This window comes from Drosophila suzukii, chromosome 3 (genome assembly GCF_043229965.1).
Source record: "Drosophila suzukii chromosome 3, CBGP_Dsuzu_IsoJpt1.0, whole genome shotgun sequence".
NCBI classification, from domain to species: domain Eukaryota; kingdom Metazoa; phylum Arthropoda; class Insecta; order Diptera; family Drosophilidae; genus Drosophila; species Drosophila suzukii.
The window spans coordinates 15,170,677-15,186,472 of NC_092082.1; the positions used below are offsets into that span (position 1 = coordinate 15,170,677).

The following is a 15,796-nucleotide window of genomic DNA, read 5'->3' on the forward strand; positions in this document are numbered from 1 at the left end:
CCCATCTCTTTATTTAAACAATGTTTTTTTATAATTTTCTGGGCCGTAAATTGAAGATTTATTGATGCAATTTCAGAATACAATATTGGGACACTACGGACGAATACAAATGTAAAGAGTTTGCATTAATGGTTGAAGATTCAAGACACTGATATGTTTTATAAAAATATAATATTGGACAACGTTAAATGCAGCATCTGTAGACTACCCAAAAAGGGTATAAACCATTACATTTAAATACAGTTCGATCTTACGGCACTAAAAGACACTTGGACGGTATAATTTACTCACGAGTCTCTACATTGAAGGCACATTGTCAGATTGTGATTAATGGAATGGAAACGGCTCGAACAGAACTAGATGCTAATGAAGCTATTTGTACTGCATGCAAAATAATTATGATTGTTGGGTGCAGAAAGGTTAGTGGGGTCTTACAACGGCTACGATTAGTTTTAGGGAGATATATAAGAAGCAATTCGTAACATTGCCGGCATGTGTAAGAAGTAAATTATAAGGTGGGGTGCCCAAAAAATTTCTGATATTTAGGAAGGTTGAATGAAAAAATGTCAAAGACTTTGCATACTAGCATACTATTCGGTTGTTCTAAAATATAAACTGCATTTTGAAGGGCTTTTGCTTGGAAGAAATATCTGGGACACCCCTTAAAAAGAGATTAAGCATAGCTAATCTCGTGCTCGTACGTTTTTCCCCTTAGGTCGTCGTCGTCCGGGAGCGCATGGTGGCGCAGGCCGCACAAACGCGGTCCGTAGCGCAGCATGACAATGATCACGCCCACGATGAACAGGGCGACGGCGGACACGGCGGGATAAAGAAAGTAAAGAGCCATTACTACTTAGATGTCGCTCTCGCGCTTCTGCAGCTCCACGTATTCCTCGCGCTGGCGTTGCTGGTGCAGGGTACGACCCTCTGGGCGTGGTGGACGCTGGTGCTGCTGCTGGTGGTGATGATGCGCCGAGTGCACGGGCTCTAAGTCGTCAACGCCAATCACAACGTCGTCGGGGAACACTTGCTGGTGGGTAGTGGGCTGAAAGAAACGAAAACTTAATTTCAGCATGTTTTTTGATTTAACAAATCGGCTTTCTGTCATCGGGAAGTGGTCTAAGATACCTTTAAAATATTGATATTGGTATTTTATCATTTAATATTAAAATTTTTTGCAATTATTCTTCCCCAACCATTTTATGGTGTTGTTAGGAGAATAATTAAAAGAGATATTTTTAGATACGTAAACTGGATTCTAAATATGAAATTGTATGGATCATCTCTAAGGCGGTACAGATCCAAAAAAACATACAAAATGTTTGTGAGATAGTTTTAGATGTTTGTATTAGGATCAAACAATTGCCTTTATCAAAAGATTAATATAAATGCCTAATTTTTTTGTATCTTCCTTGAAATTTTTAGAAATTCTTTTTAAAGTCCTTAAATTACTCACATGGAAACGCTGGAAGTAGGAGGCGTCCTTTAGTTCAGTAAAGTCCAATGGCGGCTGGTTGTGGGGCGTGGCGGACCAAATGGAAACCAACCAGCGGTTACCCGTGTGCCTGTCTTGCCAGTACTTGCGGTGCTTGGAGCAGCAGCCCAGGATAATGTTCAGTATTATGATCGTGCCCAGGACAACCGTGCAGATGGCGATGGTCACATAAAACGGCGAGAAGTTGCCGTAGATGTGGCCGGTGAAGTAGGGATTGTTTTCGTACGCCTTGCGTTCCTCTTCGATTGTGGACATAGTCTTTTAGGGGTGTGGTACTTGAACAGCGTTCAATGCTCAAATGTCTGGAAGTAGGTAAGGAAAGAGTAACAATGAGAAAGCGGTTCAGGTTCAACCACCATGCTGCTTGCCACACTGGCACCCCGAAACCAATTGCCACCAATTCCAATTTGTCACATTGGGCGTGGCGTCACCAAAGTAAACTTGACCGGAGACTTGGATTTCCCTGCTTAGAGGTGGACTCCACTTACCATTTGCGCAGGTTTGGAGCTGACTGAGATTGGCACAAGTCCCATTCAAGAGGTTTAAATATTTAAAGTCCCGAAGTAGATTAATTAACAGCCACTTTGCAGCTAGGAAAACAACGCCCAAAGCCTGGCTCAGTGAGTTAGTGGTGGCACTTGTTGGTTGTGCCGCAGGGTTGCAAGCGATCGATAACTTTATAACGATCGCGATTGCATGTGCTACAAATAATGTGATGTATACTCTTGGGCATGATTTATGTATTCAATAAAGATTTAAAAGAAATTATAAAAATTACATTATTAGGTGGCCTTTATTGAAAAAAATTCATATTAAGCGTGAAAAAAATAGGTGAGTTTTATATTCAAAGATATAAAATACTACCAAAAAAATCTCTCCGATCTTTTCTGAATTCTTTTTAAATGTATAGAAATCAGAAATTTTATATACAAAAGATGTAAAGTTGAAAAGAATGACTGTACTGAAGCGAAATAAACAATCCCACCCTAAAAAAAAGTCAAAACAAAATGTATCTATATTTTTGATATTAACGCGGAAAGGAAAGAAATCAAATTTATTGCAAAAGATCGGCCATATTCAGACCCACCAATGAAAACAAAATAAATGCCGCGTCTTCTCGCCGCTTGTAACATAAATCGCATTTGCTTATCAACTATTACAGGTTCCGAAGCAATCCTAACTCAAAAATAATCCAGCTATTCAATAGCCGTTTTCCCCGATCACTGGTCGTAGGTCAGGAAGTTATCCAACCCGGTGAATTGGCGCGCCAGGCATCGTCCATCGTCGGTGGGTGTGCTGAAGGCGATGCACTCCTTGGCGATCTCCTGACCTAGCACCGTGTGGCACTGGACGACCCGCAACAGCTTCCTAGCGATTCCGCAGCGCCGCTGCAGTGGAGAAACCCAGATTCGGGACACGCCGCAACTAAAGTAGGAGAAGGATTAGCTGAAGATATAACAAAAATGATCAAAGGGTTTCTCACCTGGCCGGGTAACTCTCCTCACTGAAATAATCCGTGCCGTCGACCTGGATGAATCGATGGGCCTGAGACAGGGGCTGCACCAGGCAGAAACCCACAATCTGCTGCTTCCGTACCGCCATGAAGGCCACAAAGATCTTCGGCACGATGTACGAGGAGTAGCCCAGCTCCTTGTCCACCACTCCGATAAGATCCCGAAGTCTTTCGAGCCGGGCGGCCGGAGCGCGTTCGTTAATTCGTATGATGCGACCATCGCTGGCCCACTCCGGATAAACGGCCACAATGTCCTCGTCGATCCAACCCTTGAATCGCAGCACATGGATCGAGTTGTGGTACTCCCGATGCAGCTGCTCCTCCTCCGGTTCGTGAACGGTGTACACCAATCCGCACTGCTGACACTGCCGGGCTCCAAAAGCCTTCTGACCAGCATCGATCTGGTACTGATTTGATCCGCCAGCTGCTGACACCAATCTCATCGAAGTATCCGGCCGTCTACGCATCGATTTCTGGACCACGGGCTGCAGGCGCTGTGTAAATATGGGAAACAGCCTTGGCTGGACTTCATCTGTTGCTGGAGGATCCTGTGGTGGTTGAATATCCATCACTGGTTCCGGCAGGGCTTCCATCTGAGCGAGCTGCGCAGCCTCTTCGCTATTTACCACCATGTACAATTCGTCCACAATCCGATTGGCCTCCTCCTTGTAATTGTCCGGATTCGCTATAAAAATCTCAAAATTCTGCTCTGTACAAATGTTGTTGCTTATAAGGAACTCCAGTAAGATTTGCTGCTGCTCCACGATTTCAGGATCATTGGTTTGATATGGCAAACGATTACGAAATTCAGCGAAGGGGTCAATTTCTGCAACTGTCTCTTCCGGCGCATACTCAATTATATCCGGTAGAGGCTCCGTATCCATGGGTGTGTCCTCCGCCTCCATGGGTGTGATCCCCGTCAGCGGTTTCGATTCAATAATCTCGTCTATCACCGTGTCGTCCAAGTTCTTCAGAATCGCATCCACGGTGGCTTGCTCAGCTGAGAAAATCGTTGCAGACTTCACCCGCACTTGTCGTGGTTTTCGGCGTGGAGTTTGGACCAGGGCGATCTTGCCCTGGCTGACGCTGGCCCGGATGTTGTCCGTGATCCTTACCTCCATGCAAGTGCTGCTCCGTCGGCCCGATTTGAAGAACTTGCGCTTGCTGAGATCCGCTTGCTCGGCTGGCGGCGAATTGTGGACCGGCTCGTGTCGGATTATCGGTATGATGGGCTCCAATTCTATGACGGGATCGTCGCTGAACACCTTCTCCTCATCTTCACTAAGGTCGGAAAAGTCGGCGGAAGTTTCTTGCCACATGTTCGCTGGCATATTGTTATTGTTGTTGGCATCGTCCGCTTCAATAACACTCAATGGTTTGGCCATCTTGATTGGATCTCTGGCACTGCGCAGGATCTGGTGCACTTCCTCAACCTTGGCGCGCTCCTCTCGTTTGGTGGTGATTAGATTCTTCAGCCGTTCGTTGCTTAGTGAGCTGAGAATGTTGTCCAAGTCGGTGTGCGGCAGTCGGGTTGACAGTCCGTGGGGCTTGCGAATTTTGTGCCGGACTCCCTTATTAATACCCAGGACTGGGCGGGAGTTTGGCGAGATTTTTGTCGGTCGTCGGAGAAAAGTCGTAGGTGTGTATCGCTTACCTTTTGACTTTGAAGCAGACGCTCCACTGTGGGAATAAAAGGCCAAGGTGGGAATGCTGCTCTTCAGCGACATCTTGCGCATTTTGCTTTGTGGGGATCCAGAATCGGACTCCGTTGAAGAAACAGCCAAGTTGGAAGAGGTATCCAGGTGCTCTCGCTTTATGGGCTTGCAATTGGCTGCTTCTTCATCGAAAGCGGACACTTCAACTGGAATACTACTGTTTTCTAGACTACTCGCTGGGTCTTCAACAATCTCTGAACTAGACAGTTCAACTGGGCATTTAGTTCGTTTAAGACTGTTCTCTAGATTCTCTGTTGAGGCCTTAACAATCGCCACTTCTTTGTCATTTAAAATGGGCATTTTAACTGGGGATTTTGTTCTTCTGGTGCTGTTTCTTGGTTTCACTGTTGAGGTTTCACTAACTTCAATTTTAATAGGACTTTTTGGATTCCTATTACAGCTTTCCAAGGCCTCTGTTTTGGCTTTTACAATAGGTACTTTGCTATCTGCTTCTTTTATTGTTGAGTTTCTCTCCCGACGCTCCATTTTCGGTGTTCTGATCTTGCTGTAATCATTCTTCCTTGGGGCTTTACTTATTGGAGCTTCCTCGTCATCCGAATCGGATCCTGTGTTTGGAGATTTCCTGCGTTTAGAGCTGCTTTCCAGGCTAACCCTTTTGGGTTTGATGGTATGTACTTGGGCAGTGGTCTTTAAATTGAGACTGTGCCTTCCTCTTGGTGTGCCCACATCAGCTTTCGTATATTGTCGCTTCATTAACATATCAGCCACTTTGCTTAGTCTCTTTTGGAAAGTTTCTGGTGAAGACAAGTCTTCTTGATTCTTCTGCGCACTCGAGGTACGTGGACTGCGTCTGCAGCTGGTCCTGATTTCCTGCATGGGTGTGGCCTTGCCCCGTGGTGATGGAGATCCCATGGAGCAGGAGGTGGGCGAAGACATTGATGAGTCCGCTCGCTTGGCTCGCAGCTTAGGTGTACGGGGGCTGCTGTTTCGACTGTTGCTGCTACTGTTGCTATTCAGCCGCATGGTGGAGGTGAACAACTGGGGCAACTGATCCGCCGTGGCAGCCGCGACGACCTCGCTGCGGGTTTTCTTGTTCTCCTTGTTGGTTTCCGGGCTGCTGTTGGCACTGCCACTCACTGCCTTATTTCCCTCGCCAAAGAGACTCCTCCGTTGCATATTGGCCGCCACATGAGGCTTCAGCGGCAAGATACCCAGACTGTCTACGTCCTCATCCTCATTGTCGTCATTGATCTTTCTCAGCCTGGAGACCGGACTGCCGAACAGTTGCCGCTTGCGCTCAGAGAGGCGTGGGGTGGGCATGCGCGTGGACCGCGTGGAGCCCCCACTACCTGTCGGCGTCTCCATGATCGCTGGTAAATCTTTTATTTCGCATTAACTTTGTCCAAATTGAGACTCCTTCGCGCTTTTTTGTGGCTGCCCAGTGTTGGGGGAGCCCGAACCGATCGCAGGCGCTTGCCAACACTCTTCGGGGTACCAGTTGTTCAGCGATCGTAGAACGGTCACCCTAAATCGTTATGTTAACACTCAATATATTTTTTAACTATAAGCTTTTCTTGAAAAAGTTATAAAATATAAAATGCATATTTATAATTAGTTCAACAAAAATGGATTTTCCTGCTTTTAAGATCATTATGGGAAACAACATGGAAAGTTAGCCATGACTTTTAATGGATCATATTTTTATTTTTTATATAAGCCCATGGCATAGTTTTGTTTAAATAATTTACACAAAAATATCTTGGGCTGCAGACCATACCTTATAAAACTAGTTTGTTGTTACCACTTCATAAAAATAAATAAGAAATATTTTACATAAATAATTTTAAATATTTTAACTTCCCAACGTTATGTTAACATTTTGGATTAGTTAACAGAATTAGTGTGACCCCTCCGCTTTAATTGGTATTATAGAAGACGACACCTGAGGTCACACTCTCCAGGCGCCACACGGTCATACTGCGACATCGGAGTCAACCGATTTGGAAAATTCTGCCGCAACACCTGGGAAATAAAAGTAAAAGGCTGAGCTGTGCGTTTTTATTTTAATTTGCAGCCCCCGCAGACCAGGTAAGTCCGCCCCCCATTATCCGTACCGCACTTGAAAGCCACGCCAACGAAAGCAACGAGAACCGTGAGAAAATGTGAACTCTAGCCGCCGCCATCTTTTTTTTGTGTATGCGTTAGGGCCCAGAATGCCAACGCCAATAAAGAAAAACAAGATAAAACGGAATTTATAGAGATTACTGGTAATCGCGCTCCTTGTCCTGCTGCCTGAATGTTCCCCATAATGCCCGTAATAGCTTAAACCAAACAAAAAACAAAAACACATTGCCCTGTCTTCTCTGTCTTCCCTTGAGGTATCGCGTTAAGTCCGCCGCCGTCGTCGCCCAACCGCGATACATACATACCATACATTTCCGACGCAGCCGCCGCCGCCGCGTAGATAGCCACTTTTCCGGGATTCCCCCACCCAGAGTGCTAGAAACGATATAACCGTGGACGACCACGCTGCGGAACCCGCTGCCGCCATGCCCGGAGCCGGCACGTTCAAGTTGTTCATCGGGAATCTCGACGAGAAGACGCAAGCCACCGAATTGCGGGCGCTCTTCGAGAAGTACGGTACCGTCGTCGAGTGCGACGTGGTGAAGAACTATGGCTTCGTCCACATGGAGACGGAGCAGCAGGGTCGCGATGCCATACAGAATCTGAACGGTTACACGCTGAACGAGTTCGCCATCAAGGTGGAGGCGGCCAAGAGCCGGCGGGCGCCCAATACACCGACCACGAAAATCTTCGTGGGAAATCTAACGGACAAGACGCGGGCGCCGGAGGTGCGGGAATTGTTTCAGAAATACGGCACCGTCGTCGAGTGCGACATTGTGCGCAACTATGGTTTCGTCCATCTGGACTGTGTCGGTGATGTGCAGGACGCCATCAAGGAGCTGAACGGTCGCGTTGTCGACGGCCAGCCGCTCAAGGTCCAAGTGTCGACCAGTCGGGTACGACCCAAGCCGGGCATGGGCGATCCGGAGCAGTGCTATCGGTGCGGAAGATCCGGGCATTGGTCGAAAGAGTGTCCGCGACTGTACGGCAGCGCCGGAGGCGGACGCGAGCCTCCCTCACCGCTCAGCGCCGGCGGCTACAGAGATCGCATGTACGGTCGTGACCCGTATCCGCCGCCACCACCGCCGCCGCCGTTCCTGCGTGACCGCATCATGGATGGCTTTAGGGTAAATTCAGCATCCATTTGCCCCCCCGATCAAATCATCCATATTTCATTCAAGTCAAGTGCTTGTTGCGCAGCCACTAATGTAACTATGGTTTTCCTTTTCGCAGGACTATGACTACTATGACCGCCGCTTCGAGGACTCACGCGATCTGTACGAGCGTCGCTATCAGACCTCGCGCATGCGCGACTTTCCGCCGCCGCCCATCTCGCGCCGCGAACCCATGCCCCTGCCGCCGCCCCTGAGCGGCAGCCTGCGCTCCTGCAGCGTCTCGCGCGGATACGACACCATGTTCAGCCGCCGCTCGCCGCCTCCGCCGCGCAGCAGCAACGGAATGAGTCGCTACGGGTAGGTGCCACGTCGCTTTGTGTGAAAAACCATGACAAAGCATTTAAGTCTATTACCAAGCGTAAATATTTGATATATAGACCCTACTTATAGCATTCCCTCAAAATACAGAGTATCTGCTGTTGTCTTACTAAAAGCTTCATTTAAACAGGTTGCCAGTAAGGGCATAATTAATACACTTTTAGGGACTTCTTAATATGCATTGAATTAGTTTTAATTGCAAATTTGCAATCCTATTCCAAATTACAATCGCCTGTTAACCTTTGACTATTTGAAAATTGGGCCCTAGAAGGTTCCATAAGCTTTTCTAGGTTTCACCTCTTGCCAAGTCAGTTTCTAATGTGTTTATCTATCCTTTTACCCAGCTCGCCCACTCCTCACGGCTACGAGGACTTCAGTCGCGACGCATTTGATGAACGCATGATTTCGTCTCGCGGAATACGTGGTCCCTCGCCTCCGGGTCGCCGATACGCGCCCTACTGAGATGAGTTTTACTATCACGGCAGCAGCTGAGTGGCGGTTGCACTACCCATGCCCCTGCCCATGTCTATGTCCCTTCCCCTGGCGCACTCTCTGTATCACACACCCAGCAACCAAAGGACGGCGGGTGGGGACTGCTGGCTGCTCTTATGGTCGCCAGCGGCTTACTACCATCAACAACACCAACAGCACATGCTGATGCCGACGACATTTTCACAATTGTGGCTGCCGCCTTGGTAAACCACGCGTATTTTACTAAGCCTAAACTAACCATAACTCGTATACTTAAAAAAAGGAGATGGAAGTACTATTCGGAGCATCCTCCTTGTATGCAATTCATGCCTAAAAGACTAGACAACGACGTGCTCCCCTCCCAACATAAATCCACAGAGATTCGAGTACCAATAAAAAGCATAAGCAGTCCAAAATATGCAAAAATAAACTTGTATTTTAAAGCTAGTTTAAGGGGCAGTATTGCAACGATGTGTTTAAGAACTATAATCGCTCTATCCGCTACGCGTGGGATAAGGAGTGGTGGCTGCCGTGGATGGGCTCTTCGGGTGAGTGTTCGTCCTGTTTGCCACCATTGTGCTTGTTTAGTTCTTGCAGTTCCACTGGTGTGGCCTTCTCGAAAGTTGGAGGGATTAGTAATCGACTGGGAAAGATACCGAAGTTTGATTAATTCTGGGGAACTCCAAATAAAGGAAGTGGTTATCTTGACTCACTTGCTGCACTGCAACCAAAACATCGAAACGATCATCATGAACGAGGTAATGCCAAAGGTCCAGACTGTGCCCAGCCGGGTGTAGATGGATCCCACGAAAAGAGGACCAAGGACACGGGACAGACAGCCTGATCCGGTAAGCAATCCCATCCAGACGCCTTGCGGTCGAGGTCCCAGAACCTTTGAGAATATAGTCTGGATGAGAGTAACCCCAATGGGATATCCCACCGATGTAAGGGCAAATCCAATGATGAACTGAGTCAAAGTTAGAGCCGGCAGTTCGCCACACCACGGTTGTGTAGCAGACGGGCAGCCCAAAAAGAGTGGATCGTCTTTGGTCAGATTCAAACTTTCATTGAAGGGCTGCGCCAGCTTAGGCGGATCCGGACCCCAGGGGACGAACAGCACGCGCCCAAGAAACATCAGCGAGAATCCGCCCCAGATGAGCACATAACGTTCGGCCAGGAGCTTGCACATGGGTCCAATTAAAACAAACGTGACCAGGGAGACAATGGCTGCGGTGGTCATCATGATGCCCATGTACCAGAGGGCCTCGTCGTCGGTCCAAGCAAACATATCCATGGTCAGGGATGTGCCCAATCTGTATGGGAAGAAAAAAACTTATTTGAGTTCCGGAACTGCATATTATCAAAACAACTCACGTCTCCAGCAGAACAAAGTTGAAGACCAGAACAAAGAAGGCGACGATCAAAGTCCAGGCGGAAAAGTAGTTGGGCTTGATGCCTTTCCACGTCTCTCGTTCCGATGTGCCGCCCTGCATCACCATTACCTCGCGAGCAGCGATTTTGTGCTCCTAAAATAAAGTCCATATGTAAATCAACTCTCTTCTCAACTGAGCTGCTTTGTGCTATACCTCAAAAATCCCAGGAAGGAACATTATGAAGTTTCCAATGCTCATCAGCACATTGATCCATCCGGATGCCGTGTACATGTTGAAGTGCATCATTCCCCCCAGCCAAATGTGCCCCTTATCGCCCAGCGGAGTCACGGCCGCCTGCAGGGTCGGTCCGATGATGAAGCCCAAGACCTGAGCCAGCGACACCATCGAAACGGCATGAGTACGTTCGCTGATTCGCGTGGCAGCCGACAAGTATGACCGACACAGGGCAATGTTGGCCGAGCTTACGCCGATGAGGAATCGCGAGGAGAGCATCCAGTACTTGACATTATCCGGACGCAGTTCCAGCGAGGAGTATATTCCACTGGCCAATGTGAACAGAGCCAGCGAAATGAGCAGAGGAAGGCGAATCTTGCCCAACTTGTTGCCCCACCACCCGAAGATGGGGCTGAAGATCATCTGTCCTAACGGATTGGCGGCCACAATAAGACCCATGAACTCCTTGCCCGCTGTGGGATCTAGCTGAAGAGAGATTGGTTTGAAAAACAGGGGTATCACATGGCTGTGGTCAAACCCACCTTGTTGAGGTAGGGCCAAATGCCTGTGAGAATGATGCTGAAGCCCAGCGCCATCAGGAACATGGTGAAATAGATGATACGGACGGAAAGCCAGCGCTGTTTATATTTCTCCAGCGTCTCCAGGCCATCGTCCACGTCCTCCGGCAGTCTTTTGGTTTCAAAGCGAGCGGAAACTCGGCGGGCAAACTCCATGATTAGTTTGCTTTTTTGTGTTTTGGTGGGTAGATTAGAGTGTAATGGAAGTCTGTTGGGTTCTACCGCCACTGAGTCATTCTGTATCTGTGTTCGAATAAGATTTTTGGACTTTTGTAAGAGAAAGTGTCAGTTTTTAGACATTAGGTGCTCTTTGTTTCATGCAAGCTTTAAAATTTAATTTTATACATGAGTTATGCGGTTCTTAAAGTGTTTTTAAACTTAAACAAAATTAAATAACTACTTCAATTATCTAAAGAAAATATTAAGAATGAATCATCTAACCAACTTTCTTCGGTTAACGAATAGTTTAGTTTTGAAGCTCTGATAAGGTTGGAATGTTTATTATCTCTAACGTTATTTTCAAACTCTTATTAATTTTTATTAAAAAATAAACTCTTGAAGCTGCATTACTCAAGTAAATATTATTGTGGGATGAAAATTTCAACAATTTCCAACTGTTTGATAATTCTTTACGAGTAATCTTTTTTGTAGGGTATTGCCCGAATCGATTCCTAAGAAACCTTGAATATTAAGTGGATTATCTGCCAGCCGTCGCGTTATTATCCTCCGAAATACCGAAGATATGGGAAACAGTTGGCTAACTTATCACAGTAATTGCTGAAGATAAAGGCAATCGGTGCCCAAATGGCTTTCCGTTGCCATGTGACAGTGTTTGTGTGCTTTTAGTAAAAGTCACTATCACTGTGAATTCGCCTTTGTTTTTGTTTATATGGCTTGATAAGGTGGAGCAGAACCCGTCAGTTTATTACATTTAATTTATCAGAAAGACAGAGAGGGGCGTAGAGCACTTGAATGAGGTAAATGTAAATGTAACCACTTAATGTGGTAATATGTTCCAAACAAATTTAAGCCAAACGAAGCCATTAAAACTCAACAAGTGTTTTCGATAATGCAACAAGTTCAGTGATTAGCCATACCAATCAGTACAGACTTTTTTACTTCCTAGTTTCTCAATGGAAAGTCACGGCTTCGTAAATCAATTTCAGATTGAATATGTTTCCAATTGATGCACTAGGTTGTTGTTTGTGGAGAGCCAGATTCTCGTTCTGGTTCTCCAAACACGCATACACACATCTCATGAATACTAGATATAAGGTAGCGACCGTTGATCTCTGGCTGCCTTGTTTCTGCTCGTTTGAAAACCCACTTTGTGTTGGCACTCCTCTCTTTGATTTCTAATTAGTTTGGTTTTTGAATAATTATTTGGCCGGCGCACGACAATTTACTTATTTGTTTTATTTTACCACACTCTTTGAAAAACTTGTATGCAAGTAAAACAAAGATATATTCTGTTTTTTTTATTGGCTCTAGCTTGTTGTTACTCTCACACTCTCTCGGTTTTTGTAATATTTAACCACTCACAGCACATAAAAACGCATTTTCTCTGGTTCCTCCGCTCCCGATGGCTATATGTAATATCTGCCTACGCAGTTCGGTGAGAAGAAAAAGTAACCCCCCACCGCGGATCCTCTCTTTTTACTTCTTAATCCCTTTGTGGGGCTTCGAGCGGGTAATGCACCTTTAACCAATTGGGTTCACCTCTCGCAACTACCTGTTGCAGCGGAGCAGCGCAAAAACATCCACTTTTGAAGAACGGTCGCGGCAGAATGCGACGCTTGTTGCCAACAAATCGGCTAAAACCCAGAGCGGAAGCTAAAGAGAGAGAACCTCATGAAAGACCGCGCTCGAAAGTATGTTACTTATGTATTTTCAAATTTGTCGGATACCGGCTGTAACGGTTTTGTACTCGACTATGAGTCGAAACATCAAGATCCAGATAATAATTTAGTTACCGTTACCAATGGATCGCACTGTACATATTGGCATATTATCATCCCATATTTCCCCCGTATTATGATTTTAAGACAATACGGTCATCGTCCTAATAAAAGTATACGAAATCGTACTGGAATTTAACCAACGTTTGTCTCACAAACATATTTTATCTACACAAGTTAAAAGTATACAATTATATCCTATTATATTGTCTTTGGTAGAACTAAGTTATTGTGGTGAATTCATACCTCCGATTATAATAAAACTATAAAGGTCCAGAAGTTTGGACTAACATTTTTTTCATAAAACGGCTAATAGCTATATCCTCATTGTATTAAAGTTCACATTTCAAAACTCCTTTGGATAGCTGCTACCGCAGAACATTACAAATTGCAAATTTATTTTATGAGTGCCCAAAATTCTTAAAAATATACAACAAAATATGAGAGTACAAATAGGACAAATTAAATTGGATTAGGAATTAGTTGAGGGAGTACCTCTACATATTGCCCCTGGCCTGCTGCAATCGCATGAGTCGCCGCTGTCTTAACCAGGGCAGCAGGAGACCCCCTCGCTGGACAGGAAGTTGAGCTCGAGGTGCGGGTTCCATTGGAGCAGCAAGAGTCACAGCTTCCGGAATGATCTCATTGCGCCGCATATCTCGGAAAGTTGAACCTGGCCTCCGGGGCACACGCTCCTCATCTTCTCTCTCATCCTTTTCCTGGGGCAATGCCTTGTTCCTGATGTTCAGGCTAAAGACATCCCCACTGCGGGGATCGGACGAAAGATGGTTCACTGTATCCTGGAGCACCCTGGGAATCCGCTCCACCACCTGTAGGGCATCGCGGAGGGGACGAATCTCTCGCTCTTGTTCCCTGCGCATCTGCTCTTTTGGGGCTTTGCTCTTGGTAATCTTACGGGAGAACGGACTCTTCTTGTTTTTCCGAGAGAGTTGGTCCTTCTTCAAGGGAGCGGGACGAGTCAGACGTGGAGCAGCATGCTCCAGGAACCAAGGTTCCCGACGGGCCGGCTCCTCCAGAGCAGTCTGGCGCTTAAAAGGCGATGGCTTGGACTCCCGCAGCTGCTTTTGGGCCCTGGTGCCTAAGGGCGAGGGACGCACCAAAGAGCCGGCGAAGTCATTGAACCACTCCAGGTGGTCGACGGACCTCTTGTGCCTTGTCACCTCCTTCTCCGAAGCCTTGGAAACAGTATCCAGGGCATTGGCGGTGGACTGATTGGCAGACTTCTTGGAGGGCTTGTAGATGGTTATGTTAGAGCGACGGTTTCGAGGAGCCTGACCCGAAGCGGAGGCACTCCTGGCCACTAGATCCCGCTTCTGCTCGAACTGCTGGGCGTTGCGCACGAAACGATTGCTACTTGGCCCCTGGATGACTATTTCAAAGGGCAGATTCAGCGTCTTGGCATTCATCTGCATGGTGCGAATGCACTCAGTGTCGGAGTTGTCATCGTTGCACTCGCAAAGGCACTCCTCCCCGCAGTAGAAACCCAAACAGCCGCAGTGCTCGCACAGAGCCTTGCAATTCTTCTCGAGCTTCGACTCCGTAAGGGGATTCACCCTGGGCGTCGCCTTCGTGGTGGTGGCCAACGTCGATGGGGATTTGGTGGTGGTGGTGGGAACAGCACTCGCCTGCAGATGGATGACCGCTAGAAGAAGTATCACAGTATAGCCAAAGAGGCCGCTCTTCCGTATATTTCTGCTCATCATTGTGGGTGCTCCAGTTCAAACTGTCTGGGCAATTGCGATGCACAACCGATTTTATAACGCTGACCAGGTGAAATCGTAGATGTTCGTGACTGACAGTTGATTCTAGATTTCAGTTCTCCGGAATTTATGCTGACTTCGTGTGATCTTGAGACATTTCCCAACTGGGTTCTCCAATTGGGTACTACATATGTGCCGAATTTTTTTTGGCACACTTTGGCGTGCCAAGGTCGAATTCCCGCACTTGAACTTGGCCCAGAACACACAAATCTTTGTTTACAGAGTTTATTACAAAAGAAACCAAATAACAAGAAGCCAGCGAAGTCATTAGCGGCGCTTGCCCTTTCCCTTCTTGCCGCCGCCGCCACCACCGCCGGATCCGGAGGCACTAGACTGTGGCTGCGACTGTTGGTGGTACGACTCGCCGGGTTTGTTCTGGCGCGTCTTCAGCAGCGGGATTTTGCTGGCGATGTGCAGCATTATGGACTCCCGGGAGGGGAAGTCGTTGTTGAAGAGCGTGCCATCGGCATTTCGCAGCTGGACGCGCACACGGCCACGGACCTGGAGCTCGCTGCTCTTCTCGCGGCAGTACTTCATGTTCTCCATGAGGAACTGCAAGTTGGACACGGACAGCACGTCGCGGATCTCTATGTAGGTGGGGTTGTCCACGCAGTTCTCCTTGGGCAGCCGGCGGCCCTCCTGGCGAGTCCGTTTGCTGTTGATGTAGGCGGGATAAATGCAGATCCACCTGTGACAACAATAACAATAGGGAAATGTGAGGGCGGACTTTGTTTTGTTAGATTTTGTCTAGTTTCTACCGCTCCATCTCGTTGTGCTTTATGCTCGGGTTCCAGTTTTGTCTCATGGGTGCTGCCGCTGCCATTTTAGCCGGATTTTAGTTAATAGTCTATTAGAATTCGAATAAATTTACAAAAAAGTAAGCGAGAAAGCTATTTTCCACGCAGGCAAAATAGGGATGGCAATGGAGAAAACTAATAGTTGATATCGGTAGAGAAATCGAATAATTGGTTGTGGCGTTTTCTGGCTTTTTTTTTATAAAAAAAACTAAAAGAAAATACAAATCTAAAATCTTTTAATTGTATAAATCAACTTATTAACATATTAAAGTCAAATCTTCTGTTTTTATAACTTTAAGATTC

At 46.8% G+C, this 15,796-nt stretch overlaps 7 protein-coding genes across 11 annotated transcripts; 1 reads left to right on the top strand and 6 right to left on the bottom strand.

The window, feature by feature from the left end:
• Positions 1–34: 34 nt before the first annotated feature.
• On the bottom strand, positions 35–847 carry wrm2 (wurmchen 2). The gene has a single exon (XM_017069116.4). It carries the CDS (start codon positions 845–847, stop codon positions 674–676), a length of 174 nt encoding a protein of 57 aa, XP_016924605.3. The 3' UTR covers positions 35–673.
• Positions 35–2,142, bottom strand: wrm1 (wurmchen 1). Its single transcript, XM_017069115.4, has 3 exons — positions 1,984–2,142; positions 1,457–1,797; positions 35–1,045 (listed from the first exon to the last, which is right to left on the bottom strand). The coding sequence occupies exons 2-3, from the start codon at positions 1,748–1,750 to the stop codon at positions 854–856; spliced, it is 486 nt and encodes a 161-aa protein (XP_016924604.3). The 5' UTR covers positions 1,751–1,797; positions 1,984–2,142; the 3' UTR covers positions 35–853.
• Positions 2,143–2,509: 367 nt separating this feature from the next.
• eco (Establishment of cohesion) lies at positions 2,510–6,143 on the bottom strand. Its single transcript, XM_017069082.4, has 2 exons — positions 2,979–6,143; positions 2,510–2,920 (listed from the first exon to the last, which is right to left on the bottom strand). Exons 1-2 carry the CDS (start codon positions 6,047–6,049, stop codon positions 2,716–2,718), a joined length of 3,276 nt encoding a protein of 1,091 aa, XP_016924571.4. The 5' UTR covers positions 6,050–6,143; the 3' UTR covers positions 2,510–2,715.
• A 472-nt stretch (positions 6,144–6,615) lies between these two features.
• On the top strand, positions 6,616–9,202 carry lark (RNA-binding protein lark). Its single transcript, XM_017069275.4, has 4 exons — positions 6,616–6,772; positions 7,063–7,935; positions 8,042–8,280; positions 8,646–9,202. Exons 2-4 carry the CDS (start codon positions 7,234–7,236, stop codon positions 8,761–8,763), a joined length of 1,059 nt encoding a protein of 352 aa, XP_016924764.1. The 5' UTR covers positions 6,616–6,772; positions 7,063–7,233; the 3' UTR covers positions 8,764–9,202.
• Cln7 (CLN7/MFS domain-containing 8) lies at positions 9,189–12,769 on the bottom strand. Of its 5 annotated transcripts, none has more exons than XM_036815224.3 (6): positions 12,690–12,769; positions 10,922–11,200; positions 10,359–10,865; positions 10,147–10,298; positions 9,486–10,085; positions 9,189–9,415 (listed from the first exon to the last, which is right to left on the bottom strand). In XM_036815224.3, exons 2-6 carry the CDS (start codon positions 11,111–11,113, stop codon positions 9,274–9,276), a joined length of 1,593 nt encoding a protein of 530 aa, XP_036671119.3. In that variant the 5' UTR covers positions 11,114–11,200; positions 12,690–12,769; the 3' UTR covers positions 9,189–9,273. The 5 variants fall into 5 exon arrangements, with proteins under 5 accessions (XP_036671119.3, XP_036671117.3, XP_036671116.3 ...); XM_036815222.3 differs by having other exon boundaries at positions 12,657–12,744; XM_036815221.3 differs by having other exon boundaries at positions 12,500–12,744.
• A 502-nt stretch (positions 12,770–13,271) lies between these two features.
• Positions 13,272–14,700, bottom strand: LOC108005782 (uncharacterized). Its single transcript, XM_017069111.4, has one exon. The coding sequence runs from the start codon at positions 14,637–14,639 to the stop codon at positions 13,413–13,415; it is 1,227 nt and encodes a 408-aa protein (XP_016924600.3). The 5' UTR covers positions 14,640–14,700; the 3' UTR covers positions 13,272–13,412.
• A 207-nt stretch (positions 14,701–14,907) lies between these two features.
• Positions 14,908–15,646, bottom strand: Srp19 (signal recognition particle 19). Its single transcript, XM_017069112.4, has 2 exons — positions 15,455–15,646; positions 14,908–15,384 (listed from the first exon to the last, which is right to left on the bottom strand). Exons 1-2 carry the CDS (start codon positions 15,517–15,519, stop codon positions 14,964–14,966), a joined length of 486 nt encoding a protein of 161 aa, XP_016924601.1. The 5' UTR covers positions 15,520–15,646; the 3' UTR covers positions 14,908–14,963.
• Between the last annotated feature and the right edge of the window lie 150 nt (positions 15,647–15,796).

Excerpts from the sequence above, each read along its gene's own strand:
- wrm2 (XM_017069116.4), bottom strand. The coding sequence starts at position 847 with ATGGCTCTTTACTTTCTTTATCCCGCCGTGTCCGCCGTCGCCCTGTTC.
- wrm1 (XM_017069115.4), bottom strand. The coding sequence starts at position 1,750 with ATGTCCACAATCGAAGAGGAACGCAAGGCGTACGAAAACAATCCCTAC. Across the intron at positions 1,046-1,456 it reads CCTACTTCCAGCGTTTCCAT|CCCACTACCCACCAGCAAGT; the intron begins GTGAGTAATTTA and ends CGTTTCTTTCAG.
- eco (XM_017069082.4), bottom strand. The coding sequence starts at position 6,049 with ATGGAGACGCCGACAGGTAGTGGGGGCTCCACGCGGTCCACGCGCATG. Across the intron at positions 2,921-2,978 it reads GAGGAGAGTTACCCGGCCAG|TTGCGGCGTGTCCCGAATCT; the intron begins GTGAGAAACCCT and ends CTCCTACTTTAG.
- lark (XM_017069275.4), top strand. The coding sequence starts at position 7,234 with ATGCCCGGAGCCGGCACGTTCAAGTTGTTCATCGGGAATCTCGACGAG. Across the intron at positions 7,936-8,041 it reads GCATCATGGATGGCTTTAGG|GACTATGACTACTATGACCG; the intron begins GTAAATTCAGCA and ends TCCTTTTCGCAG. Across the intron at positions 8,281-8,645 it reads AACGGAATGAGTCGCTACGG|CTCGCCCACTCCTCACGGCT; the intron begins GTAGGTGCCACG and ends CCTTTTACCCAG.
- Cln7 (XM_036815224.3), bottom strand. The coding sequence starts at position 11,113 with ATGGAGTTTGCCCGCCGAGTTTCCGCTCGCTTTGAAACCAAAAGACTG. Across the intron at positions 10,299-10,358 it reads TCCTTCCTGGGATTTTTGAG|GAGCACAAAATCGCTGCTCG; the intron begins GTATAGCACAAA and ends ACTTTATTTTAG. Across the intron at positions 9,416-9,485 it reads TTTTGGTTGCAGTGCAGCAA|TCGATTACTAATCCCTCCAA; the intron begins GTGAGTCAAGAT and ends TATCTTTCCCAG.
- LOC108005782 (XM_017069111.4), bottom strand. The coding sequence starts at position 14,639 with ATGATGAGCAGAAATATACGGAAGAGCGGCCTCTTTGGCTATACTGTG.
- Srp19 (XM_017069112.4), bottom strand. The coding sequence starts at position 15,519 with ATGGCAGCGGCAGCACCCATGAGACAAAACTGGAACCCGAGCATAAAG. Across the intron at positions 15,385-15,454 it reads AAGCACAACGAGATGGAGCG|GTGGATCTGCATTTATCCCG; the intron begins GTAGAAACTAGA and ends TTGTTGTCACAG.